General features: G+C 46.6%; 2 protein-coding genes and 1 non-coding gene across 3 annotated transcripts in view; 2 read left to right on the forward strand and 1 right to left on the reverse strand.

The window, feature by feature from the left end:
- The window catches only part of PPEF1 (protein phosphatase with EF-hand domain 1), a 37,631-nt gene extending 32,836 nt beyond the window's left edge, over positions 1–4,795 (reverse strand). Inside the window, exon 1 of the mRNA XM_053971530.1 lies at positions 4,484–4,795. The gene's annotated coding sequence lies outside the window, so the exon portion shown is untranslated. The remainder of the gene's footprint in view (positions 1–4,483) is intronic.
- An 877-nt stretch (positions 4,796–5,672) lies between these two features.
- Positions 5,673–5,745, forward strand: TRNAV-UAC (transfer RNA valine (anticodon UAC)). The gene has a single exon. It is a non-coding gene; the product is annotated as a tRNA-Val (tRNA).
- Positions 5,746–10,341: 4,596 nt separating this feature from the next.
- On the forward strand, positions 10,342–23,388 carry RS1 (retinoschisin 1). The gene is made up of 6 exons (XM_053971532.1): positions 10,342–10,505; positions 18,538–18,563; positions 18,850–18,955; positions 21,519–21,660; positions 21,806–22,001; positions 23,114–23,388. The coding sequence occupies exons 1-6, from the start codon at positions 10,376–10,378 to the stop codon at positions 23,264–23,266; spliced, it is 753 nt and encodes a 250-aa protein (XP_053827507.1). The 5' UTR covers positions 10,342–10,375; the 3' UTR covers positions 23,267–23,388.
- The last annotated feature ends 3,827 nt before the right edge of the window (positions 23,389–27,215 follow it).

The following is a 27,215-nucleotide window of genomic DNA, read 5'->3' on the forward strand; positions in this document are numbered from 1 at the left end:
CTCTAGGGGGAGATTTTTTTAGGCAACAAGGGGAAAACTGAAAATCCCGAAGCAAATTTGGTTCTAGTAAGCTGAACTCAACTGGAGCATAAAAGTTAACACCCTTTAAGCAAAAAGCTGGATCCCATACTGTCCTGCACTTAATTAGCAGGGTCTTAATGACATCCTGAAAAAGCAAATCTTCACAATAAACATGTGCTGAAATCTGAGCCAGTTTAAAAATGAAATTCATTCTTAAGCATGGTTTTCATAAAATTTAAGTTAAGCATTAGAACAAGGTTCAAAATATAACAAAAATAATTTTTCCTAAAACAAAAAATACATGAAATACAGTAGTCTCAAAGCTGTTTGATTTCATCTGTACTCAGAAGTTCTGGATAACTGATTCAGTCCAGGTCAAACTATAGTATGAAGCACAGTGATTTTTCTCATGGTAAAATAATAAATAATGCCACATACATCTGTCATTTTGTCAATTTTCTCTTTAAAAGTGAGCTATATATATATATCCCACCCAAAGATATTACCTTTTTTTTCTTTCTGCTTCAGCAATATCAAGATTTTTTTGTACTAGAGTACCTTTAGAAGATTCTTTTTTTTTAAGAGAAAGCAACCCCTGAGGGGTGCAGCTCTGCAGAACAGGTGCTCTAATTCTCTCTGGGGCTCTGGAGCTCAGGAGCTGCAATGCACTCACTCTCCACCTATTTACACAGCCTCCCGTAGAAGAAATCTCTTGAATGCTGCTCTTCAGAAACAGTCAGGAGAATATGTTGTTTTCATCGTCCAACCTGATGTGAAAGCTCATGGCTGCAGCCCTCCAGCTGTGCTGTTTCCGTGTTGAAAAGCTGTTTTGTCACCATGCCTCCTGAATCTCAGGCAGAGAAAGGGATGGGCTGAAGTTATCTGCCTCGCATCTGAAGTCACATGATCTCTTTCGGCCTTTCTGCTGTGTTGAGGCAATGATTTGCATTTTAGCAGATCTAGCACACCGGAAAAAAACATAAGGCTGTCCAGGTTACTTGGTTATCTGATGTGACTGGCATGGTTATGAAAGCCCTTAAGGAAAGAAATACTGAATTTACCACAAGGCATTGCAACTGCATGCAAGTGATATAATATATAAGTGTTCTCCAAATCACTCAGTCATACCCAGATAATGGCACAAGTATGAAGCATTCAGATTTTGTGCTGGGAGACACTGTGCTAATGCCTTCAGTTCATTTCTTCATGCATGCACATGTTCTCACCATAAACGTGTGACTGGAATTCTGTGGACTCAGTTCATGTTTTGGCTCGTCTTCTCCTTGTGTGACTGCTGGGAAGGGATTGGAGAAGCTGAGAACACCACAGCCTTGCTCCGGTCAGAAAGCCACGATCTGAAATCAAACCCTGACCCCTGGCAGCACGTCCACATCTCTGACCCAGCTTCTGGCCATGCTGACCCCTGACTCCCAGTAACAGCACAGGATCCCTAGGGAAGAGCAGAGCCATCATGGTGATTTGTTGCTGCCCACTGCTCACACAACAGACCCTGAGGAATCTGCTCCACTGGCAGTGCATGGATAGCATGGGGACACTGTGATTTCGAACACATACCCTGAAACCACTCAAAACAAGGAGATGTCTGTAGAAGCATGATAGTGTAATATCACCACTACACTCTTGGGCCCGGTCCTCATCAGCATTTACGTTCATCAGGACACCATTGCCCCACTCCAAAAGGCAGGGAGGGGTTGCTTGCTGCTGTGCAGTGATGGAACAGAGCACAGCAGGCATTTCTGTGGGGTCAGGGCGGGGCCTGTGAGTCCAAAGAAGATCACAGGTTATAAAGCGTGCTGTGGTGGGAGAAAGCTCCATGTGCACAGGCACAAGATGAAGACCACTGTGCCCTTGCTCTGAAGCCTCTTCAGGTGGTGGAGCCCCAGCAGGACTAGATAGAAACAAAAGATTTCTGAGAATAGAGGCAAAGTAGTATCTTCATCCTCCTGCCCCTCCCCAAAGGTCTAATAATACCATAACATGCTATTTTCAGAATTTTTTTTGTCATCAGTGTGGTGACAATTCTAAAGGCATCAACCACCATTCTGAAGGACAGAGTGATCAAATCCCCTATTGAAACACACTTTTATTAAGGTGCACAAGATACTTAAAATGCCAAACCAGCAAAGCAGAAGGCATTTGATTGACCGAGCTAGTCCTTTGAGGTTCTGGAGTCCCAGACACAAGCTTCCACTTTCAAAGCTGTTCCTCTCCTGTGAGACAAGACAGTAAATGGAAAGCATACCAAGTGCAATAATTCTGCATGACCCAGAACACTTTTGATGTTTGTTTTTTCTGGCAGGATGCACTTTCCCTGATCTGAGTTACAGCAGCTAATCTTTTATGTATGATCATGCTGCTCTGCCAAAATGCAAGCAAGCAAAAATACATCACAACCTCTTTCCACTGTACTCTTGGGATACACATTATTTATAAACATTTACTGTACCTGATAAGTTCATCTCTATTGGCATTTACCAAGTTCTCTGCATAATGAGAGTTTTGCTGCAATTGCCAATAAATCCATCAGAAACATTTCATCCAAGATCGGTGGGAGAGGGATAACCTTAGTAGTTAGGTTCTTTAGGACATGGTTTCTTTTGTTTCTCTTCTTTGTCCTCTGTCTCAGTGATCTGACATGACCAAGCAACCTGATAAAGAGTCAGTGTTGCTGGACTGAGCCACCTCTCCAGTTACTTGTGGGGATCACGATAACATGCAACTTGAGGAAACACAAATGTCCTTTCCAAATTAACCTTTCCCATTCAAGTCCAAGGAGATAATACTATTTTCCTTTCTACAAAGGGCAAAGAACATACTGGTCCCATCAACAAGGTCACACCTACTACTGCTTTTTTGCTCAGCAGTCATATATCACACACACATTTTATATGCTGAATAAACTTTTAGCATCAACAGCTGCAACAGAAAGTAGGCCAAAAAATTCTGACAATATATGATTGAGCGGTCTAGCATGACAAGAAAAAACCCAGTGATGGTGCTAGTGTAGAAATCAGGGCATCCCTCTAAAAGCAGTCCTTCTTGATGTAATTGCACCTATTCTGTTTTCCAAATACTTTGGAAACATTAACCTGAGCAAGTATTCATGCAGGCATTCCACATACATAATTCAAATTCTGCTTCAGGCTTATTTCTCAGAAGCACCCACTACAAAGTGATGTAACCAATATTTTTCAAAAAGGATGAAGATAACATAGCTGAAGGGAACGTGCTCCTTCTAAGCTCTGACCATGGTTTCCCTCCTCTTGCCCTACCAAGCTTAAAGTATTTTTATATGACCCAGCAAAGTATTTTAAAGTACTATCCAGGGGAAAAGTCCCTGACTGAGGAAACCTGGATGCCCAGAGACAGAAAGAAAAAAAAAAAACCTAATAGAAAAAAAAATGAAGACAGAAATTAATGTCCAGAACAAATCTAAACTCTGACTCAGCCAGTGAGATGACAGAAATCTGTGCTCACACATTAGAAGAAGTAGGTTAGTTTGTGTGAACACAAAAAGAAATGTTCCCCCACTGACAATTCTGGGTGACAAGGTGAATAAAAAACATCAAAACTAGCATCCTTGGCAAAAAGCACACCTAATCAGAAATGTGAAAGAAAGGCAGTGGTAGGGCCTCAAAGCTCCTGAAGACTGAGAAACTAGACCAGAACACTATGAAACCATCAGGATACCCTCTGCAAAAAATGAGAACAATTTTTTTTCTTAAAGAAAGTTTCCCAAATTATCAGATGAATGCAGATTATTCTGGGAAGCAATGACTAATGACCTAATTTGCACAACTCTACCTCCCTGACGTTAGCTTCAACCTCCACTTAGAGCTTATAGAAATGATAGCTATCTATCTACAGCACTCAGGGTTTGACAGATCTTAGTAAAGCAGCATGAGGAAAAAGAAATGAGCATAAGAATTGCCTAACAAAAGCTTGATGTGCGTTTTGTTGGTCTGGTGAACCAGAAGCTCCACACACAGTGCAAACCCTACATCCTGATGCCTCAGGCCTACCAGGCTGTCTCTTTGCCAAGGGACAAAGCCTTTAAATTAGGCTCTCCAGGTCAAATCAGGCTCTCCAGGTCAGGAGAGCTCACAGATTTGACTCCCACACTAATGATCAGTACGTAAAAGGATTTAAAAAATATTTTTAATTGTTTCTTAAAGAATGGAATCTACCAACTAATAAGTGCAACCATGTACATGGTAAGGGGTCACCAAGACTGTGGAAATAATTGTCTTCATCTTTATTTTCATCTAATGCTTATTAAATTGCTTTTAATTAAACATTTTCTACTTTGTTAGAGTAAATAAATCTGCTGCTTCAGCAAAATATTATTAATTTCAAAAATCATGTCAACTATGCTATTTAGCCACAAACAATACACTGTTTTGCTTACAAGTACCACACTTCTGAAAACTCCCAGTCTTACCTTTTATATTCCAAATAATAACTTCTGTTTGTAACTTTTGACCTGTAAACATAGTACAGGTGCCTTAATTTCTGCTCCTACAAACCACTCCCTTTGAGATGTGAGGCGGGAGGCAGGATGGTGAGGTAGTGCAAGTAGTGCAAAACAGCGGGTAAAACACAGGAGAGGGAAGACGGCAGTTATTGTGGGGTGTAAGGGGTGACAAGAAGGTCCATGGATGGATGGATGGATGGATGGATGGATGGATGGATGGATGGATGGATGGATGGATACCCAAAACACCCGCTTCCCGCACAGGCCCCGGGCCCGAGCGGGGCCTGAGGCGGTGGCCGAGCGCGGGGCGCCCCCTGCCGGCGGCGCAGACCGCCGCGGGAGCCGCCCCCGGGCGGCCACACGGGAGGAAAACTCTCCGTCCTCTCCGGGGGATTGGAGAGAGCCCGGCGCTCCTGCCTCTCGCTGCCTTATGTTTTTTAAACAGCCTCCTGTGCCGAGGAAATCATCTACACGTCCCTCCCCCGCTGAGAGCTGGAGCGTCCCGCAGTAAGCAGCGAGGCGCTTCCCATGGCCGGTTCAGAAGAAATCCCCGCAGCTGGGCTTCCCCGGAGCAGCGGCGGTATCGCTGCAGCTCTCCCGGAGCTTAGGCCGCCCTTTCCCACACTTGGGCCAACCTGACGTGACACTCCAGCCCGACTCGGGAGGAACAGAGCAGCCGAGCATATGCCAGGAGCAGCGGGATGTGCAGGAAGGCTGCCAGCCCTTCCCGAAGCGGGGCTAGTGGCAATGGCGTTGGGAGCGCACGGGCTGAAGGCAAATATTTACCGAACACGTTCGCTATGCGTGTGCCGAATACGTGCAGGGGAAGGGAGCGCTCCCTGTAGCGTGGCCCGCACGCCCCAGGGTCGCTACCAGCTCCTGTGCGTCGTGTGCGGGCGGGCAGAGCGGGGCCCGCCACTGCCCGCAACACGCAGCGGCACAGGAGCCTTACCGGGAGCTGATTTACCCCCGTCATTGACCCTCTGTACCTATCAGAAAGGCAGAAAACGCATTAGGGTATTTTTAACTACTACATTTGTTTTTAATCAACCAGCAATTAAAGAGAAAATATCAGACTTCTGTCCTCGGCCAGGGAGGGAGGTGTGGCCAGAACGTCGTCGATAGGGGCAGCGTAGTGAGAGGGAGTGTACGTGGCGGTTCCATAGTGTAGTGGTTATCACGTCTGCTTTACACGCAGAAGGTCCTGGGTTCGAGCCCCAGTGGAACCAGCACGAAGGCAGGAGATGTTTTTTTTCTTCTTGCCTCACGCTAAGTTTTTCATAATTTCTTTTAACGCGGTGAATTTCGGTTTAGCTGTTGCCTCCCCAAGACGGGGAACAAGAAGGCGCGGGCTCTGCCTGCGGCAGAGGCGGAGCAGTTTCCAGGGGAGCAGAAAGGCGCCTCAAGGGAAGCCCTGTCACACGGGATCTCTTCCACAGGCTGCAACCTTGGCAGAGGAGCCTTTCCCTGCCAGCGCAGTAGAGGAATACCCACACCTTACCATGGTCCCTCGGAGGGGCACCCGAGGAGACCAGAGAGAGCAGAGGCAGTGGGCAGAAGCAGCAGCCTGCGCTGCTCTCAAGCGGCGAGGGACAAAGGCAGTGGCGAAGTCTGCAGCCCCCATGCATCCCCTAGGCGTCTCACCGGGACAGACTGGAACATGGGTCCTTTCACCTCTGTGTTTGGAGACATGTTTGAGCGCTGGGGAAAGCCCAGCAGTTTTCACAGCACACATCTAGCAAGCACAGTTAACTCCAGTCTTGTTTTCCCCTGTACTGTGCATATCGTTTTTATTAACTGGGAAAGAAAGAACTATCTCAGCTTGCCTTGGAGCAGTTTAATTTTTAAATTATAACATGTTGTCTCATTTTGCACGTGCAAGGCTTTAGAAAAGGGTAACCTCTGCGCATGGGTGCTGGCCCAGCATCTGTCTGTGTGTGGGAGCCCTATCGAGTGCTGGGACTAAGACGTCTCTTCAGGAGGAGGAGAAGAGTCCCTGAGCTCCACTGACCTGGAATCAGCTCTTGAGTATCCTTGAAGGATCAGAGTGGGAGAGTGTGATTTACCTATCTTTAATGAGAAAAAAATGGCTTAACTTACTTTAATCAGAGACTTACTAAGAAATTTACCTTCATCATCATCATATGGAGAAAACTATTAACCTTTGTCAGTGCTTGTTCTCACTAAACAAACACTCTGAGGTGTGGGCAAGCTGCAGCTAAAGATTGCAGATAGAGATTGCAGACCAATGCAAGGATAACTGGGCCAGGTCGCAAAAGTTTTTTTGAGTGGAAAGCAGCCGTACATCCCATAGTGAGACCTGGCAGGCTAAAGCTGTAACATTAACGTCATGCAGATGCTAAGGGCCTGTGCATCCTGCAACCTGAAAGTGCAGAAGTACTCAGATCTGGCTTTCCTCTGCCTATTTGCTTAGCAGTGTGTTCACAGCCCACAGGAGGTGAAGCCAAAGCAATGTGGTCCCCCATCTGGGGTAAACTGTCTTCCACAGACTGGCTGCTTCCAGGATACAAGCTCAAAGCTGAGGCAGACATAGCTAGACTTCTCCTAATGTAGGGTATGCAAGCCTCTGGTGTAGGTACATCCCATCTAATAGGGATGGTGATTCCATGGTGCCTACCCTGCCATCAACAGCCACAGCACCCCCAAGTGCATGAGTTACAGGGAATGGGCCTGGGCCTGGTGGTCAGCACTGGGTAATTATCTGCCTCGTGTTTTCTTACATTTAGGAAAAAGTCTTCTTTTCAGAAGATGACTTAAGCTCATGCTTCAGACTTGTAACAGGAATGTTTTATTCTGAGAGCCATATCTTAAATGTGTGTAGACTACTGCAGCTCCATTCATTTGAAGGGGATCCAGCTCCTGTCAGGCTCTAAAAGCATTGACAGTCTTGCCCTCTCCGCACATCAGTATCCTGCTTCTGAGAGATGTCCGTGGTTCACATGTACATGTGTAAATGTGCATTTTGTATGTTCCCTTACTGTGCTAAAACAAAAGTGTGCCAGTCACACATTTTTTGCTGAGATGCTGCTTGTCGTGTGCGTTCAGCTTCCAGACACATGGATCTGTGTGTGCTGCTCTGACTGAGCTGTCTGGCACTCTGACTTGGGGAGAAATGTGACACTGCTATGTAGAGTTCCACTTCTCTCTCACACACGAGTACTTTTGCTTCCTGATTCCCCTCCGAGGTCACACACACATGCTGCCACTCACACTAAAAGCATCCCCATGGTGCGGGGTGATCTCTGTGTTTTTTCCCAAAATCTGGCAGAGGAAAACACACTAATATTTCTGAGGGCTATGAAAACATAGTAAAATGCCAATGGGACATGAGCTAGAGCTGAAGATGTATGGATAAAAGAGCAAACCTGCCCAGGCAGTTCCTGTTTTACATAGCAGTGAGAATGTTACCAAACTGTCTTAATTTGGGCCGTTTTTACTAGTCTCAGTTTTGTTCTGTAATCAGTGCCAGACTAATCTTCATCCTTTTTGAAACTGTATTTTTCTTTTTTATACAGGGCAAATGTAGCCATTTCTGGTGCTGTGTTATGTACTGGCCATTAACTTTTTTCTGCCTTCTGTACCTGAAAATATTTCTGTGCTTGCTAGGAATTAACTACATGATTCACTTAGCAATGCCGTCTGCAGTGGCAGCATGGTTTTGCTGTTTATAGTTATTAAAATGAAGGACTATCAACACCATTAGACATAGACTGTCTGAACTGCATATTATTTATATAGAGATTTTAATTTAAATGCTCTTCTAATCTTTACGTGAAACAGTTTGGGTTTTTGAATCCTATAAAACATTTTTTAACATTTTTTTAAACAAAGGCTGCCTTTCATTCTGTGTGGAGGGAGTTTTACAACTGGGCAGCCACCCGTCTTAAGAGTATCCCTTTGGACGGAATGTTCTTTGATAAGAGCTGTGTTATTTCTGAACACGTTCAGAAATGAGCTACTGTGCATTTCTTACACAAAATCAAAATGTATTTGAAGGGTGGGGTTGACCATAAATCAAGCTGATTTAAAACTGCATGTGATGATGGGAGAGAATTTGGCTTTGCTTTTCTTTTAAACATGGTAGGTGATTTCTCTTTGTGTGAGTAGCTCTCCTTCTGTGTGACCTGTCCTTATGAGACCATAAGGTGAGAGGCTGAAGCTCAGATCTGGTTTTCCAAGAGATATGTGGATGAAGGTATTTAGGGATTTTTAAGCTGGGATTTTCAAACCCACGAGATTTAGACACCAACTGCTCATCAATGCAGAGAGGGAATAGATATCTGAGTGTCTTCAGCAGCTCTGAAAATCTCTATCTCTGTGCCAGCCCATTTTAGACTGAACAATGTAAATAGGATACTGTGTAGAGACTGAAGTGAGATGCTGCACTGCATCAGATGCCCAGAGCCTTCCCTGGTACCTTCAGTGGGTCTCATATTTCTTTAATTCCTGGCTGGACCTTGTGGTGGGTGTCACTGCCCCCAGCATATGTGCAAGTGGCCTTTGGCAAAAAACCAGGAGCAGCCCCATGCCCTTAGAAAAATTACCTCCTTCCTGGGGCCTGGATTGAGCTGCCCCTCCTGCTTGCCCTGCCATGCTTTGATTCTCCCCCAGTGTTTGGGGCGAGCTGGCCCAGGTCCATGAAGCAGAGTGGCCATGTCTATGCATGTGGTACATGTCTGTGCCACAGGGGCCTGCCTGGAACAACCCTCGTCTCCATGGAGGTAGGGTAGAGCGGGAAAAGTGTTGGGCTGAGGAGGTTAAACTCCTTGAGGCTCAGCAAAGCAGTGAGATCCTTGGTGGGAGACTCCTCCCATCCATGTCACGTACCCTGGTGAGTCGGGGGTGTGCTGATGCTGGAGGTGCGACTGCAGTGGGATGCTGTACCTGACAACAGATTTACAAGGCATTCCAAATTTGTGGGTATCTAAAGGCAAGTGAAATGAATCCTGCCCAGGGGACTGTTTTTGAAAAGCCAGCATCCTTCTTTGCGGAGCATTTTTGAGTGAATATAAACCAGAAGAGTAGACACACAACTGGCTTAACTCAACTGCAGCCTATGTGATGTAAGCAGTGCCTTAATCTACTCCCAGTGCATACAATCTGAGATCTCTTGCAACAAAGCAAGCTGCTTCTGAAGCAATTGCTTTCAAAAACCTCCATTAAAAATTCACTGCTAATTTCATGTGATCAACAGGGTTTGGAGGAACAGGTGCAAGATCTGCTGGAATCACTAGCAGTCTGTTTTTATCTTGAATCAGTCATTCTAAAATCAAATCTTTGACGTAGACTGGTTGAGAGAATACTGTTGGTAGAAATGTTAGCGAAGAGAGGTTTACAGTTTTGGTTAGAGATTTTTGCAGCCTAGCAAGTAAACAACTGAAAACCACTATTTTTGTTTGATCTACTAATTGCAGTTTTTAGCCCTGTGCAATTAGGTGACTGGAAGAGCAGTAAGGCCAGGGCAGATTTCTACACACAGCTATTGCTAGGAAAGACATTGCTGGTGTAGAGGTAAATAACTGGGGTGGAAGATAATGAATACATGCTATATACAATAGACAATATACACTATACATCTTTTATGAGCATTAGGCATCTGCATTTCTGTAGGGTGTATATGTGGTTTATACGTAGGTATATCCTGGTTTATTTGGACATATGTCTGCATGTACAATCAGATTCACACTCAGAGTGTCAGTACCTCAGTACGTGTTGCCTTTTAAAAACTGTTACAGATGGCACAGCCTCTAGGATGGAGTTTGACAGTAACAATTGTGTGGTTGGCTTGATGGTGCTTGATAAAATAATGGGAATGGAGGAGAGTAAGGTGCTTAGGCAATGCTTAAGGTAATCTCATGCCTTCCCATCAAGCCAAGCAGTGCACTAAGGAGCTATTCACAACAGAGGAAGGAAAAGATGCAGTTGAAGATGGGGAGCGTCCTGCTGTCTCTTCTTTTCTGGTACAAAGGTATGCACTTTGCCTCCTGAGAGGCACATTCAAATATCCCTCTTTGTGTTTCCTGTTTCAGCCACGCTTTCTTCTGCCAGGGGCTGCGGGGTACAGAGCAAGCTCTTCTCTACATTCTCATGGAAACATAATAATTTGGGGAAAGGCAAAATGTGGAGGAGATGTGTAATTTATGTACATGAGTGAGCAGCATTCTTACAGCTCTATGAATATTCAGTAGTAAAACTCTGTTTCAAAAAAATAATTGCAGTGTAAAAAAATTGCCATATAATTTGTCAAAATATGAATTTGCAAAGAAAATTGTAGTGCAGCTGAGCCAGTGTGTAAATAATAATGCTGATTTGAAAAATGAGGTACAGTATAACATGAAAAACTGGTCCTTCATTAATCAAAACTCTTGATTAATCAAAAACTGATCATTTTCTCTAGCAGCAAGACATTGCTGATGAAGATTGCCCTTCTTTTAAAGGCCTTTCCAGGTATTTTGGCCTGGGAAAGACTTCCAAAGATACTTTTAGAACAAAAAGTAATTCATAAGTCTAGAAAATGGGAAAAGTATTTATCAATTTTGAGGCTTTCTTATATTCATTTTTCAGAAAAGTTGCAACAAAAGTAGGTAAGGGGGAGCTAGAAGGAGACAGAAAATTTAGGGTGACAACTCCTTTCATTTAATTCACTCAGCTGGAGAACAAGGAGATAATTTCCTGGTTCATATTTAAATTTCTGGCTTCATCAAAGCCAGTGGCAAAGCTACTGTTTTCTTAAATGAGGCTGAGGGTTGCTCTCGGTAAGTGGTGGGCAGTGTCGACCGACATGAAAGTGTGAATCGAGTATGATCTGTCAGGGTGAGGAACAGATTAATCAGACAGCCCAACTTTTCTCATGTGGGTGTTGAATTCCCAGTGTTTTTGTATGTCTGTTTTTTTCTCTCTGTGTTTCCGTTGAATATTTTGCTCTAACAAATTTCATGGGTAGGAAAATAAGTGCTCCTCAACTAGCCATGCCTTCATTTCATCTTGTTATTTTTGGCTGTACCCAGCTCTGCCTAATTAATAGGTCTTTCTTTTAATCTCCCAGCAAATATTTGTACGTTCTCCTCATACCTTATCTCATCACTCTCCTTTGTTTCACTTGGGAAGGTTACTGGTGCCTGAGCTTCTAGGAAGAGTGTTTTTATACAGACTCCAGCATTTTTTTCCCTACGGGTGGCATAACTGCAATTAGTCCTTGGAATAAGTTCATATACCTTGCTCTGAATTCTAGACACAGCTTGCTTTTAATAGACACCCACACATCGAGATATTTTTGGAGAGCCTGCAGTGAAAAATAAGTTGCAAGATCACTCTCCAGGCATCACTCCTTTGGTATTTAATTTATTTTCTTAATTTATTGTATTTTTTAATTTACTGGTTTTCTCTGCTTCGCGGTCTAAGTGTCGTCTTGTGGATAAAAAGAGCAGCCCGGGTGCCCCGCACAATGGTGCCTCTCCCAGCACGAAGGTGCCGCGAGGTCAGCGCTCGGAGCTACGTGCGCTGATGCCACGATAAGCTGCTTAGCTTATTTTCCCTGGCAGAGCAAGTGGCTTAGAGGAGCACCCGGGGGCTCCGCGCCTCGGCTGGGCTCGTGTTCGCTGGGGACACAGCAGAGCAGCGGCAGCAGCAGCATATGGTGCGGCAGGAGGGCTCCCGCGGCAGCTGCCGGGCCCCTCCGCACGGCGAGGGGAGCGCCCGAGCCCGCAGCGCCACGAAGGCGCTGGCAGCGCGCTCGGAGCGACGCGCCCGCGCCGCGCTGCTCCGGCCACCCGTTCCTGCGCCTGCAGGAACGAGCACACCTCGGCAATTCAAGGGAGGGGATTTCTCTTTTTTCACCTCTGTTTTTTGTAGCTTTGGGAAAAAAAAATAGAAAAACAAAACAAGAAGCTCCACCCTCCCCACCACCCCCCCCCCCAAAAAAAAAAAAAAAAAAAAAAAAATTAAAAGCTCAAACATGCTTTTGGATCAAAGTAAATAACATTTTTAGTAGAGCTGCCCTTTGGCGTAATCAATGCATCTAATGAAATTACTATGCATTAGTAAATACTGTACTAGTTCTGCGTAGTTCCAAGCAGGAAGGAACAAACATGTCAATAAGGTCAGAAAATGCTAAACATTTCTAAGGAACACTTTGGGGGAAAAAGATAATTAATTATACATCTCTTAAGAAAAAAGGGAGGAAAGGTAGATTTTTTTAAAAAATTAATTTAGCTTTTCTCAAATATTGTCACAACATAAAAAAAATTTAGTGGAAACATTATGGAAAAAGGGAAATTAATATTAATTAAATAGATGTAATTGTGATTACTAAAACATGTTTTTATTGCCTTCAAATAAATGCCAGTAAATATTAAATGAACCACAATAAAAATGAATGAAAAGGAAAACCTAATGAAAATCATTCAAATAAAGAAAATGAAACGGAACTTAAAATAATACAACTGTGAAGAATTTCCACAAAACGAAGGAGGAAAAGAATAGCCAATTTAAAGCCTGAGAGAGAAGCTTAACACAAAGCATGAGACGTCCCCTTTGCAGGCTAATGTCCTCTTGCCCTGGCTTTGTGGCTCTGACCGAGCCTGGCGGCGATCAGCAGAGATCAGAGCTCGCAGGCTGATGCGTGCCGGGCTGTTGGTGCCCGGCTGGCCGCTGCCGGGGCCGCAATGTCACCTACAGGAGAAACAGGCTGAGCGCTCGGCCCAGCGTGGCTTTAGGTGTTGGGAGTCTCTGGGTGGGCACCGTGCTGTCCCCAGGCCAGCCTGGCTGCCGATGTCTTCGGGTGGGCACAGATCTGCAGGTGTCCTGAGGTCCCTGCCTGCTGGCACAACTCCCAGGGCCATTTAAACTCCCCGCTGGTTAGAAATAAAGGTGCTGTTTACACAGCACAGGGTCCCGTGGAGCCTGCCTAGCGTGGCCATGGAAAAAGCCCCGGGGGAAAATCAACAAAAACAACGACGAAGCGTGTGGGCAGAGGGGCTCTGCTTGCCAAGGGGACCTGGGGACCGGTCACAGCTGCAGCAGGGGCCCCTGGGACCACTGCCTCTGGCACAGGATCAAGGAGAGATGGGGAGAATGCCACGAATGTGGCAGCTTCCCGAAATGCACCAACCATCTTACGGAGGCTGGTGCAACCTGATGTGAGTCACCTCAGCCGCTTGGCACGATTTTCAGGGCTGGGATGTAAAAATAGGCTAAGTTAATAATACAGCAAGGTACAAACTAGCACCCAATGGGCACAGAGGTGTTGCAATGTTTTTTTCAGTGTTTCGACCCTTGGTATTGCTTACGGGCTGTTACCTCACTCTGCTTCCTGATGCTGTCTAATGCAGTGTTCAGGGAAAAGAGGGCCTTTCAGAAAGCATGGTAAGACCAGTGCCACCCATTCCAGCCATTCCTTTCATTTTTGTGACTTTTTGGAGCATTTCTGGGGCTCCAGCCTTATTTTTCTGGGGTTTAAGATGTTTTCTTTTCCTCTACCCCATAACCCACAGGTGCAGAAGTGAAAAGGTGACTATCTGTGCAAAAGGAGCCATTATGCAGAAAGTACTGCTGCATAATGGGGGCATTGCTCTCCACTGGGAGGAGAGAAAATAGTTTTACCTCTCTGACCACCGTTAAACTGAGATGATGCTTACAGAGATGAGACAAAAAAATCAACTATTTTCCAGCTGAAGCTTCTAGGACACCTATACAATAAAGTAAATAAATAAAGAGATTTAACATTTTCCACATACTTTGTCTGTAATGATAAGTTCGTGTGAACTTATTCCAGTAAATTGAGTGCTGACATTTATTCTGTGTTATATTTTGTTGCTTTCTTTTCATATTTATAATGTGCTTTCTCATGCTTGTATACCTGTTATTAATTCTTACACTAAAAGATGACTTGCTGCTTTGACTTTATGGTCAGGATAGTGAATATGATTCCTCAGAGTTACTGTATTGAACACAGCCTTTGGCAGTGTTACTTCTGCCCACACTTATCTTCCTCCTTTCTTTCTCTTGTTTAACCGCATTCCTAATGATTACAAATTTTCTGAGAAACACAGTTACAGTTACATGTTCCTGTCATTAAAACGCCAGCAGCTGGGTTTCCTTGCTATTGATTGCCCCTTTTTCCAAGTAGCCCTAAGCCGTGGCTGCTGCTTTATCCAGCTTCCACCTCAGGAAGCCCCACCCCAAGGCTACTTCTGCCAGCTCTTTTCTTTCTGCCCCAAACCTGGACCAGTTCCTGGAGTATCATTCCCCTTCATCCTGCTCAGCAGCAGGTGCCAAGTGGAGACATCTCAGGACCTGGGCTCCAGCCCAGCCTCACCAGCACAGGTTCCCTGGCACAAAATCATCCCCTGGATCTTGTCCCAAGCCCTGGTCCCTAAATCCTGTGCTATGGGATAGCATTTGTGCATGGCAGTGCTCTGGACACACCACACTGCAGGGTGGGATGAAGGGACAGGAAAGGTGCATGCCTTATCTCCCTGCCTCCCACAAACACAGATAATAATTTATTTCACTGAACTGATGGTTTGCTGGAGGTCCTGGGAGGCAGTAAATAGAGCTCTTTCCTTTTTAATGTTTTGGGGTTTTTGTCAGTCCTGTGCTTTTAAAACAACAGCCCCTGGCGGCTATGCAGGCCATATGACTCTCCCTTGAATTGCAGCAATTGGTTCTGTCTGACCTACAATTACCAATTATCTTTGTAACCTTCCTTGAAGGCAAACATGCTTGGTATAAAAGCATACTGCCCATCACATTTTTAGACTATTGGCAGCCAGCTTTCCTCTTCATTTCCTTTGTAGGACAGGGCTTGTCACAGCTGTAAACACACCAATATATCAATTACTATGTTTTATGGCCAACTGCAGGCAAGGGCATCTTTCATTTGCTTTCCTCTCCCAAGGCCCGGGGTTATCAGGCTGCACTGCCCAGGCAGGGTATTTGGCCATCCATTGCTATGCTTACCCCACGCCAAGCCTGCTGCTCCCCTGTACCGTGGTTGGATGGCCAAGCCCCTTTGGGAGTGAGCCCTTAGCAGTTCATCTCTGCTAGCTGAAAAAGGGGATGCTGAACTCCTGTCTGAGGTGTTTAAATCAGAAAGTTATGCAGTGAGGAGTGGAGGTGTCCAGCCCAGCTGTGACAGCCAGAGGGGCAGCACACCAGCACCAGTGCCCTGGCACTGCCTTTGCACCACTGCCTGTTGTGGGACTGACCCAATAAAACATTGCGTTGAAAAAAGGGCTTTTGTGCTTGAAATTCACTCCCTTGCCTGATTTGCAGTGGTGTCCCCTAGCAGATGAGGCTAAAAGCCCTCAAAGCCACTCTCACAGCTCAGGAGCAGGCACCACTGGCTGAGTGCAGCCACCCACAAAATGCTGGGTCACCTGGGAAGGAGGATTTATTCTGGGTGGTTGAATTGATGCTACCATACACCCACCCACCTGAAATCTATTCCTATTTTGCCTGTTGTTTCACTCACAGCTGTTGAGTTTCCAGCTGCATGTGTCAATTTAGCATATTAAATTTTGATCTTGGCTCTCAAAGAGAGGGACTCAGGAGGCCTATTGAAGGGCTCAGCAAGGTCACAAAGCAATATCCTACACCATCCTGGTAACTCACATCCCCTTTCCCCACCCCAGGCATGCAGTGCTCAAGAACAGGCCTCACCACACTAGAGTCATGGAACATAACTTCCTTAGGTTAATGGCTAGACTCCATGATCCAGAAGAAGCCTTTTCCAACCCCTTTTCCGGGCTAAAGTACATTAAACCACCTTAAGAAAAACAAACAAAAAAAAAAAACAAAAAAACAAAACAAAACAAAAAAAACCAAAAAAAAAAAAACCAAAAAAAAAAAAAAACCCCACAAAAGTTTTCTCTGCAAAAATCAATCTTCTAAAGATGAAAATAAATGGTTAAGCAGATGGAAGGAGCTGAACCTGTAGCCCTGTGAGCCAGGGATTGCTGGGCAATGGGAACACAGAGCAGGCTGTGATGGCTGGGGAGCAATCCCAGATGTCAGGGTAAGGAAGTCCTTGCAGCTGGTGCTCCTGGAGCAGGGCACCTGTCCTGCTTGGAAAGGACACCACTCTGCGGGCCAGGGGGCAGAAGAGATGCCTGCCAGCCTGGATCTCATGCCCCAGGTACCAATGCCTCTCCTGCACTGGCATCAAACAGCACAGGGCAGGCAGGAGAGGCAGGCACTGCATTACTTTTATTGGCAAATATGGTCCACTTTTGGTAAGTGATAAAATCCTGGTTTCTCTTGTACTGACAGACAGCATTAACTTAAATCACCTTCACACAGGTTTAAGTCAAAACTCTGCCCCATGTGGCACAGCACAGGGGTGACTCTGGGTTTGCCCCTCTTCCTTGGTTTTCTGATTGGACAGTGGCGTCCCAGGGCTTGGCTTGGTAACATTTGTGCTGGGACAGGTGTAGTGCAGTGCTGTGTGGGGCCCCCAGCCTACGCTTTCCGAGTTGTCTGGAGATGTACCAGCATGTTTTCCTCCTGAGCATGCTGGGCTCTGGGTGATCCCTGCCTCCTCTTTGGCCTGACTAGAAGCCACAACTTTTTATTGTGGACTGGTGTTTACTTCTTCTGCCAGGGCCAATGCCATGGGTTAATGTGGTAAGTTCCTGATGCCAGAAATGCTACTCTGGGACACTGAAGCACAGGAGACCATCCCTGTGTTAGAGAAAGGAATTTTAAAAAAATTATCATTTTGCTTTTGAAGGTCTTTCTTTTAGACTCTTCATACATTTAGACTCATTTTCACACCCAAGGAGCAGTTGCATTTCAGTAATAAACAGAGCTTTGTATATAGTTTATATTTCAGCTGATTATAATTGCTCTGTGTTTGTCAGTCTTTTGAGATGAAACTTGCTATAGTAATGTAAGATGTAAATTCCCAGCATTAGCTGGAGCTTCCTAGGCTCAGCAAAGTGACAGTGTATGAATGAATAAATCATTACTAGATTTCAGTGAATAATTCAGAGTCTAATTCATTTGGTGAAAATAATCATCTTTTGGTATTCACAGTACTTCTAGAGATGGAAGGTTTCTCATGGGTCCTGTATGCAAGCTTTTACCTGCTCAATCACTTTTTCCTTACTGGCTTGCAGATTACCTACATCTCTGAAAATCTGATGTTTGACATTTGATTTGTGTTGATGAGTTATCAGCAGTCATGGGATTATTTTTTTTTATTATTTTCATAGCTGTTTGGGAAATATTCTACCAGTCTAAAAGCTTTTAACATACTCTGCTTTGGACTTCATTGTGAAGCAAGAAGAGCCTTTTCAGTAAGGAAAAAGCCTCATAAAAAAGCCATTGCTCAGTAAGAGGCAGGAGATAAAACAGGTCAGATGTTGCAAAAAATAACATTCCCTTCCTCCACAGCCACAATTACGGGTTTTCCCTAAGAAATGAAAAAAAGGTAGTCTTGTCTGTAAGACAGAATAGAAAGGCCTATTTACATTTCTTTTTTCTACATCACATCCAGAGGGAGTGATCTCAGACCAAGCAGCTTGTGAGATACTCTTATCTCCTCCAAAGACATTTGGGATGTGCAGTGGCACCAGGCTAGGATTTCACCCTTGAAGCTCATCAGCTTAAAGGGGGAAGTGTGACAGGAAAAGCGTGGAGCAGAGAGACAGAAAAATGGATATAAGTGAAATTAGCTGTAAAGCAGAGACTGAGGGGTCCAGCATGTGCCTTAGGGTGATTCAGGTGTATCTGATCAGGAAGAGGAGATGCCAAAGGCATCTGAAGGAAAACCCTATGGAGGAGCAGCACAGACATGAGCACATGCAGTGTCCTGCTCCTGCCCATGTTCTCTTGCCTTCTCCTGGCAATCTGCTTGAGGAAATGTGGTACATTAATCAGTCCTTCCTCTATCTGTCTCCATCTCAGGAGTAAATGTTGATTGTATTTCCTGATGTTTGCTTACAGCATCTTTGTTTCTGATCTCTCTCTCTCTTCTTCCCTCCACGCCCACTCTCCAGCTGTGATGGCCCTCTCCCCAGGAGAGGTAAGTCTCTCTGGGTAGTTCAGCTGCCAGGTAGATGCCTTGGGGCAGAAGGAGGGCTGGCACCTGGGCCTTCAAGCTCAGGCACATGCTCTGACCTCTGAAACCAAGGGGATCCAAGTTGTTCTCTGCTTCATGTTGAGCTGGCAACAGGAGAGGGTCTCAGACAAGGTGCAGCAGTCCAGACAGGCACAAGCATTTGTCTGAGGTTCAGAATTCAGATTTGGCCTCATGACACTATTGTTGATTACTGTACATATTTATTACTTGATTTTTACCTCTCCTTTAGGATGAGAGACTGGAGCTGTGGCACAGCAAGGCTTGCAAATGCGATTGCCAAGGAGGCCCTAACTCAGTGTGGTCCAGCGGGACTAACGGCTTAGAGTGCATGCCAGGTAATGGAGGGACCCTTCAGCTGGGTTTGTTTGGGGCCCTTCAGCAGCTTCCCCTTTGCACGTGGCATTGCAGAGCTGGCACGTTTCAAATCCAGCTGCCAATGGGGCTGGTGGAGCTGAACCACTGTGAGGTGAGGAGATGACCCTGCACCATCAGGCAGAAGCAGCCCCCATGCCTGGGCCTTGGGAGGTCACCTAGGCTGGCCCATGCTGACCGGTGACAGTGGGCATTTGTCTTTCTCCCTCTGGAGCCCTTGGTGCTGGTGCTTCCAGAAACTGGCTGGGGCAGCTACGGCCATGTGTAGGATTTGGTGTAGGAAACCTTTTGTACCATGTAGGCTCATTCTTCCTTGCTGCTGTGAAATCTTCTAGACTCTCCAGGAATCAAGAAGAACAGTTTATTCCTTCTTTGCAGCATATTTTTAAATGGGAAGGGAAGGGAAGGGAAGGGAAGGGAAGGGAAGGGAAGGGAAGGGAAGGGAAGGGAAGGGAAGGGAAGGGAAGGGAAGGGAAGGGAAGGGAAGGGAAGGGAAGGGAAGGGAAGGGAATGTGGCAGGTTTGGTTGATCTGTTCATGGCCAAGGAACATGTGGGCAAGGAGCTGTGCTGGGTTTCCTGGCCAGGCCAGGTGTGAGGGGGTGTTTCTCACATTAGCATTACGTAGCTGAGTAATAAAAGCATTTCCCTTGTTTTCCTGAATGCGGACTTTTCCACTGTAACTGTCAGCTGTCGCTGTCCCCTAGACAGGGGTTTTGCATTCCCCTTGCTCAGCCCAACCCAGCCAGCATGGTGTGGCCTGGTGTTCCCTGCTGCCCAGGGACAGTTTGCAGAGCAGCCATGCAGAGTTGCCTCTGGCATGGCTGAAGGGAGCAGCTGGCCTCACAAACACTGCATGACTTTTCTCTGGCTTGGCAGTAACAGTGTTCAATGGTTCAGCTGCTTTGGCTAGGCAGGCATCAGGCATCTGTTTTGGCAGGTCCCTGTGCATGGCACAAACGGACTCACCAGAAGGTGACCTGCTAATTGCATTACGGTTGTGTGGTCTGTGGATTAGTGTTGCTAAAAGTAAAGTTGGGTGGTGTTTGAGATAAGCCTGATGAAAAGTAAACACACGGGCCACCCTCTTGCACAAGGGGAGCAAGACTTTTAATCTGGTGGAAAAGCATGATGTTTCCATGCCTGGAGGAAGGCAGGACAGTGGCTATATGTTTTCACGGGGAAAAACATGTTAATGAGGTTCCAACTGAGATATGTTAATGAGCTATTGATGCATGCAATATTGACTTAGTAGAGCTTGCTAATGACATCGACTGTATGGCTGCAGTGCTGGGGAGCTGCACTGGGGAGGCCACAGTCATGCCGGGTTCTGGAAACCCACTGATGCTCCCCATATGTTGATTGGTTTTGACACAAGGCACCACAGTGGTTGTTCAGGCACGGATAATGCAAGGAAACCTCTCACCCACAAGTGAACTGAGCAGAGCTTTGCTTGCTCCTTTTTTGCTGAGACCTGTGAAACAGACTGTGCTAAACTGGAGAAAGGGACAGAATTACCTCTGGGGACTCCAGAGGCTCCACAGGCTGCAAAATCAGAAAATGCTGCCCATGATATAGATGCTTTCCTAGGCAATCCCTATATGACACCTGAGTGTCTTCATTTTGTGTATCTTGATACACAATGATAACCTGATCACATTAAAAAAAAATCATAACAAAAAAACCCCACAACTAGGTCCAGGTAGCATGCAGGTGCTCAGCCTCACTAAAGTCTTGCCTTCCACAGCACTGTGTGGTGACCCACCACAGAAAGTTTTAATGAGGAGCGAGTATTTCTCTCTCCAGTAGTTTTGCAGCCAGTGGTAGTCGTGTTGAATTGCTCACTATTGCAGAAGACAGTTGTGGGGGCAGGATTGTTACCCTGAAGATCTGCAGTCAAAAACTGAGATGGAAATCCCTGAGCTCTCAGCAGGGCTGAGCATGACACCTCACTGGCACCAGAGCACCTGCAAGTTTTTCCACAAGGCAAGGCCACCTCCAGATGCAAAGAAATGCAGATCTGAGGTGCTTGTGGAGGGATGACCTGAGCTGGCTCAGCAATTTTGCCATGCAAACAGATCCATAAATCAAGACAATCATTGGAGGGGCAGAAGGAGGTAAAGCCCAGCAAGAAAAGAAGTGCCCAGAATTACTCAAGGCAAAAAGCTGACAGACTGGAGGCTGGATCCAGGTTGATGCAACCAATCAGGCTCTTCTTCCACATGCTTACAAGAGGGAGATTCAGACTGCAACATCTGATAAAGCCTTTCCCCCAAAATGTTGCAGTCAGAACAAGTCTAGTAAGTTTGAGAGAGAAAGAAGAGTTAGAAATTAACAGAAGTGGAGGTTAGAAATAAAGACCCTGTGGCCCCAGGGCAGGTTGTGATCTAGGATAGGAGCATTCCCAGCATTCTAATGAGGGAGAAGAGAGCACTGAAACCCCAGGACGTGTTCACAATATGTGTGCAAACACACCCAGAAAACATAGCCACTTCTGTCCCTTAAGTGTTTTTTCCCTTGTTCTGCAGAGTGTCCCTACCACAAACCTCTGGGCTTTGAGTCTGGTGCTGTCACCCCAGACCAGATCAGCTGCTCCAACCCTGAGCAGTACACGGGCTGGTACTCCTCCTGGACAGCCAACAAGGCCCGCCTCAATGGCCAAGGCTTCGGGTGAGTTCAAAAATGCCCCCCTGAGGGGTCCTGGGGGCTCTGAGTGTGGGGGCTGGGGAACCCCACTCCTGGCCGTGTCGGGGCAGGAGGGTCTGCCTGGGAGGGCACAGTGGAGGACAGAGCAGGGCTGGTGGTGTCCCCCCAGGTGTGCATGGCTTTCCAAGTACCAGGACACTGCACAGTGGCTGCAGATCGACCTGAAGGAGGTGAAGGTGATTTCGGGGATCCTCACACAAGGGCGCTGTGACGCTGACGAGTGGATGACCAAGTACAGCGTACAGTACCGCACCGACGAAAACCTCAACTGGGTGTACTACAAGGACCAGACTGGGAACAACCGGGTCAGTGATCTTTGCTCTTTGGCCACTGGTGGAAGGGTGGCATGTTTGGTGACGACAGGTCACAGAGGAAGGTGCATCAAAAGGGGGATCCTGTGGGAGCAGCACGGTGGGTCTCGATGTTCACTGTGCCTCAGGGAGCAGCACGGAGAGGGACCATTCCCCCTGAGGTGGGATTGTGTCATGCTGACCAGTGCAGAAGGACAAAATACATTATTTGTGTTTTCTAATTATCATACTGGAGTCCAGATTAAGCTCAGAGGCATTAACTGGCATTGCAGAGGAGGCAGCAACTCCATGACAAAACCCCTTTCTCAGCTGTGGCCACAAAGCCCCAGCCATGTTTCAGCACTGCACGGGGATTTCTTTTATTGCCATGTCCAGGGGTAGTGTGTCATCCTGGTGCAGAAAAACCCCTCAGAAGAAATCTGCAAATAGTTAAGTCATAACCCACCAAACCATTCTCATGCTGCACTTCTTACTGGTTGACTTGAAACAATTGCATTGGGGAGATATTACAGAGTTGCCTCTGATCCCTGTGCAGTCCAGCTGGGCTGGGGGATGCCACAACTGCTGCCTCCCAGGTATCCTCAATGCCCATCTATGGGAATGGCCCTGTCCTAGCATAGGAGGCTCTGCTGGCTTTGCTGAAGTTCCTGCAGCCCTGGGGACATGCTGAGCTTTCCCAAAAATGTAGGTCATGGCAGCAGATGTGACATCCAGGCCAAGGAATGGGGAAAGGGCCCACACATATATTTTTTGTCTATAATGGCTTGTGTAGGAGCCTGGCTCATGAACTTCAACAAGCCAAAGTCAATCATGCTCACTCCTAACAAGTACTGCCTTGGTATATGAAGGCAAATGAGAGAGAATGGGATGAGAATGGGGTGAGACTTTCTGGCCTACCTGTAAAAAGTGCAGGATCGATGGGGGGAAATGGCTTACTAAGAAAACTGAATCAGTGTGACAAAAATTGTCTACATCTGGCTGTTTTTAAAGTCTTTTGTTCTGAGGGTGGAGGGGAAGGAGCCTCCTCCTCCTCTGCTCTGCACAGGCATTCCAAACTCATGGGACAGGATTTCCAGCTCCCTAACCACCCACCCCTCCCTTGACAGGTTTTCTATGGCAACTCTGACCGCTCGTCCTCGGTGCAGAACCTGCTGCGGCCGCCCATCGTAGCCCGCTACATCCGCCTGATCCCGCTGGGCTGGCACGTGCGCATCGCCATCCGCATGGAGCTCCTCGAGTGCCTGGGCAAGTGCGGCTGAGCGCCGGGTCCGAGGGGCTCCGTGGGCGCCTGCCCGCCCCTGCAGCCGCCCCGCCCCGTCCCGCCGCCTCTCCCGCGGTGTAAACGCCCAGCCTGCAAAGGGAAGGGCTGTCTTGAATAAAATGTTACTTCACACCAGGCCTGGTGATACAGCTGATGGGGGGTTGTGGGGAACACTGGGGAAGAGGAAGGTTCAGGGCCATGGCTTGGATCCTGTGAGATGCGGTGTTTCTGGCCCTGGATGTTAGGTTGGGGAAATGATCACGATGTGCTGTGAACACTGGAATACATGCAGATGAGGTCCACAGGCAGGCTTGGAATTCTCTTCTGGAGGGCAGGTGTAGGCCAGGACAGACACCTCACCCTCATGCCCTGAGATGGGGTTGGGGCCTCATCTGGCCTGGTATGAGGGCCCACATCAAATCACCTCATGTTTGCCTGTATCAGGAACACTCTGGCCTGAGCTGCTGTGCCTGGTTTTGGGACAGGTATCAGTGCCTTGAGCACCAGGTAGACAAACCCTCTCTGTTTTTGCACTGACACATCTTGGGGACTCGAGCACTTTGCTCCCTGTGGATGTTTGGGCACAGATACAGGGAGTCACTCTCCTTAACTGTTTGATCTCCATGGCCCCATCTCCAGTGGGTGTTTAGCATCCAAGGAATTTGGGGCATGTGGATGTTGAACCCATCTTCCTGAGCTGACAATTCAGTTACTAAGGTTCATGTCCCTGCCTCAGCCCAGGAGCTGATGCCCAGCACAGCCTAGGTGGGACCTGCAGCCGCAACAGCTCTCATGAGGGAGGGTTTGGTTTGCCTTCCCACACACCTGCAGCACAAACCTGGCAGGCACCAGAGGCCTTTTCCCTATTTTCTAACAATGTGTGCATCCATCCCAAAGACCCACAGCAACAGAACCTGAACTGTCTCAGGGAAGAGAGGAGAGGCATGAAGACAGTGGCATTGAGGCAGCCTGTCTGCCTCTCCTGCCCTCTCCTTATCCCTATGGGCAGAGAGGTGAATGCTCAGCATGCAGGGCAGGAATACAGATATGACTAAAAATGAGATGTGACAAAAAACATGAGAAAAGCTTTTGGATGGCTGTGCAATTAATCACATTCATTTGTGAGAGCAGATATTTCTGCCTTGTTTTATTCCTGTATGTAGAGACAAATAATAGCTGTCAGGGAAATAAGCTCTTCTGGCCAGTCTGAAAGCTGCTCCACTAACCAACAGCATGAAGTCTACAGAGATGTAAAAAAGACCAATTCCCTTCTGCTGAGATGATTGCTATACACCAGCACTCCCTTGCTTCCCTCCCACCTCCTCATCCATGGACAGGATTTTTACCTATCCAAATTGGTCTAGGGACACATTTTCTTAGTAAGAAATCACTGTGTGGTTCTCTTAATGCTGAACAGTCAAGGCAAGCTCAACTGAGAGGATCCACTGAGCTTGAGGCACTTCCTCAGCAGCCAAGCTGTGGGACCAGCATGGTACAGCAGCCTCCCTGGAGGCTGCACATCCAGCACCAGGGAGACAAGGGCAGCAGCCATCGCAGCTCTTGTCTCGCTAACACCAACACTGAAAGCTGAAGCATTTCCAGGCCCTGGTTGTAGTTGCCAATATGTTAACACATAGCTCTCCCTGCCCTAAAAGCAGCACAAGCAGCTCTGCTCCAGGTCCTGATGGATGATAATGGGGGAAGGAGCCTTGGTGCCAATGTTTTCCTGCATGACTGAGGAGTGAAGGAGTGGCTGCGAGGGGCAGAAGGATGAATTGGGCACAGCTGGTGAATATTTGTATTATCCCAGAGCAGTTAAGCTTGACTGTAGCTAGTCAAAGCCTTGTTTGTGACTGGCCTCTGACTCCTATGCACAGTCCAGGATTTTTCAGTTGTCTGGTTTTGGAAATGCACCCGATGGCAAAGGCCAGAAGCTCCTGTGAGATTTGGAAGAGCAGGCAGGCTTAATGCACAGCCTGAATGGATGGAACATACACCATTATATACCAAGGCACCACACTAAATTATATATCTTCACATGACTGATCCTACAGAGAGGATATAATAAAACCTTGGAGGAAAAAAATACTTTCTAAGTAGAAAGGACCTGTGCTATCATTCTTCCAGCCTCCCATCTTCAAAGAAATCACTAGACCTTTTTCTAGATTGAAATGTATGGCAATACATAAGATGGAACACAGTGCATTTCACAGTTCATTTGCCTCTTGCCTTGCCCTGTCCTTTGTCTGCAGTTCACCTCTCCACTTGCATGGGGGAGGGACTTACTTCTGACTTGCAACTAAATGGCTCCTGTTAAAGCAGGAGTTTCTGCTCTGATCCTTGCTATGTAGCTCACTTGCTAATTGACCTCCAGAAATTCACTTAACCTATGCCTCTTATATAAAGAGTGCTGAGAGGCTTAATTAATTAAGTGGTCCTAAAATGCTTTTAGAATTGCATTTGACTTCTGCATAAATTCAGCATGTTGGATTAACAGTGTGACTGAGACCATCATGAAAGTGAGACAGCACCAGTAAAGTATAATTACATAAATACAAAAGCTTTTCCTCATAATCATAGAATCACAGAATGGTTTGGGTTAGAAGGAACCTTAAATATCATTTAGCTCCTATCTCCCTGCCATGGGCAGGGACATCTTCCACTAGACTAGGTTTCTTAGAGCCCTATCCATGCTGGGGTTGAACACCTCCAGGGATGGGGAGTCCACAGCTTCTCTGGGCACTCTGTCCCAGTGCCTCACCACCCTCACAGTAAAGAATTTCTCCCTAATATCTAATCTAAACCTGCCCTCCTTTACCTTAGAGCCAATCCCCCTTGTCCTATAATTACATGTGCTTGTCCCTCTCAAGCACTATTGCAGCCTCCTTTAGGTACTGGAAGGTGCTATAAAGTCTCACCAGGGCCTTCTCTTCCAGGCCCAAATCTCTCAGCCTGATTTCATAGGAGAGGTGTGCCAGCCCTGTGAACAAATTAGCAACCCTCCTCTGGACATGCTCCAATAGGTTCTCATCTTTCTTGTGTTGGGGGCCCCAGACCTGGCCACAGCACTCCAGGTGGAGTCCCATTAGAGCAGAGCAGAGAGAGGGAATTCCCCCACACTGCTTTCAATACAGTCTAGGATACAATCAGCCTTCTGGGCTGGAGGTGCACTTTGTCGTCTCATGCTGAACTTTTCATCCACCAGCAGCCCCAAGCTCTTCTCCTCAGGGGTGCTCTTGATCTGTTCCTCCTCTAATTTGTATTTCTGCTTGTGACTTTCTCAGCCCACATGCAGGATCTTGCACTTGGTTTTGTTGAGCTTCATGAAGTTTGCACAGGCCCAGCTCTCAAGCCTTCTCAGCTCCCTCTGGATGGGTTTCCTTCCCTCCAGCTTGTCAACTGCACAACAGGGGTTGGTGAGAGCACACTCATTCCCACTGACAAAGATGCTAAACAATCCTGCAGGCTTTACCTGCAGAGATAGGGAGACCAATGTATGGCTTTGCAACTGCATAAAACACAAGGGGTTTGAAATAGGAAGTAGGACCAAGAACAGCTTTCAGCTTTATGACCTGGATTTTTAGGATGGGATGCATAGAGAGAAGTGAGGGAACAACGGGTGCTGAGAAGTTTGTACTCAGTCTAAGTTACCTGATCAGAGACTGCCTCAGGCCTCCAGACCAGCAACTTCATTTGTAAGTCAAAAGCCCCTTTATCTTAATGGAATGCAGGAACATGCAGGAATTACCCCTTCACTTCCTTCCAGAGAAAAATGTTCACTCAGCCCTCCATCCCATGGGAGTTTAATATTGACTACACTGGGGATACCACATCGAGGTGTTCAACCTCTTCAAGGAGATGGCCACTCCAGTTTCTGGGGCTCTTCAGGGAGTACAGAAAAGGGGTTACTAAACTAGGTTGTTGGAAGAGTAAGAGCCAAGTATGCT

Source organism: Vidua macroura, chromosome 2 (assembly GCF_024509145.1).
Source record: "Vidua macroura isolate BioBank_ID:100142 chromosome 2, ASM2450914v1, whole genome shotgun sequence".
NCBI classification, from domain to species: domain Eukaryota; kingdom Metazoa; phylum Chordata; class Aves; order Passeriformes; family Viduidae; genus Vidua; species Vidua macroura.

Bases quoted from the DNA above. Each gene is read 5' to 3' on its own strand.
- RS1 (XM_053971532.1), top strand. From the start codon at position 10,376: ATGCTTAAGGTAATCTCATGCCTTCCCATCAAGCCAAGCAGTGCACTA. The intron at 18,564-18,849 runs GTAAGTCTCTCT...CCTCTCCTTTAG, and splicing joins TGGCCCTCTCCCCAGGAGAG to GATGAGAGACTGGAGCTGTG. The intron at 18,956-21,518 runs GTAATGGAGGGA...CTTGTTCTGCAG, and splicing joins CGGCTTAGAGTGCATGCCAG to AGTGTCCCTACCACAAACCT.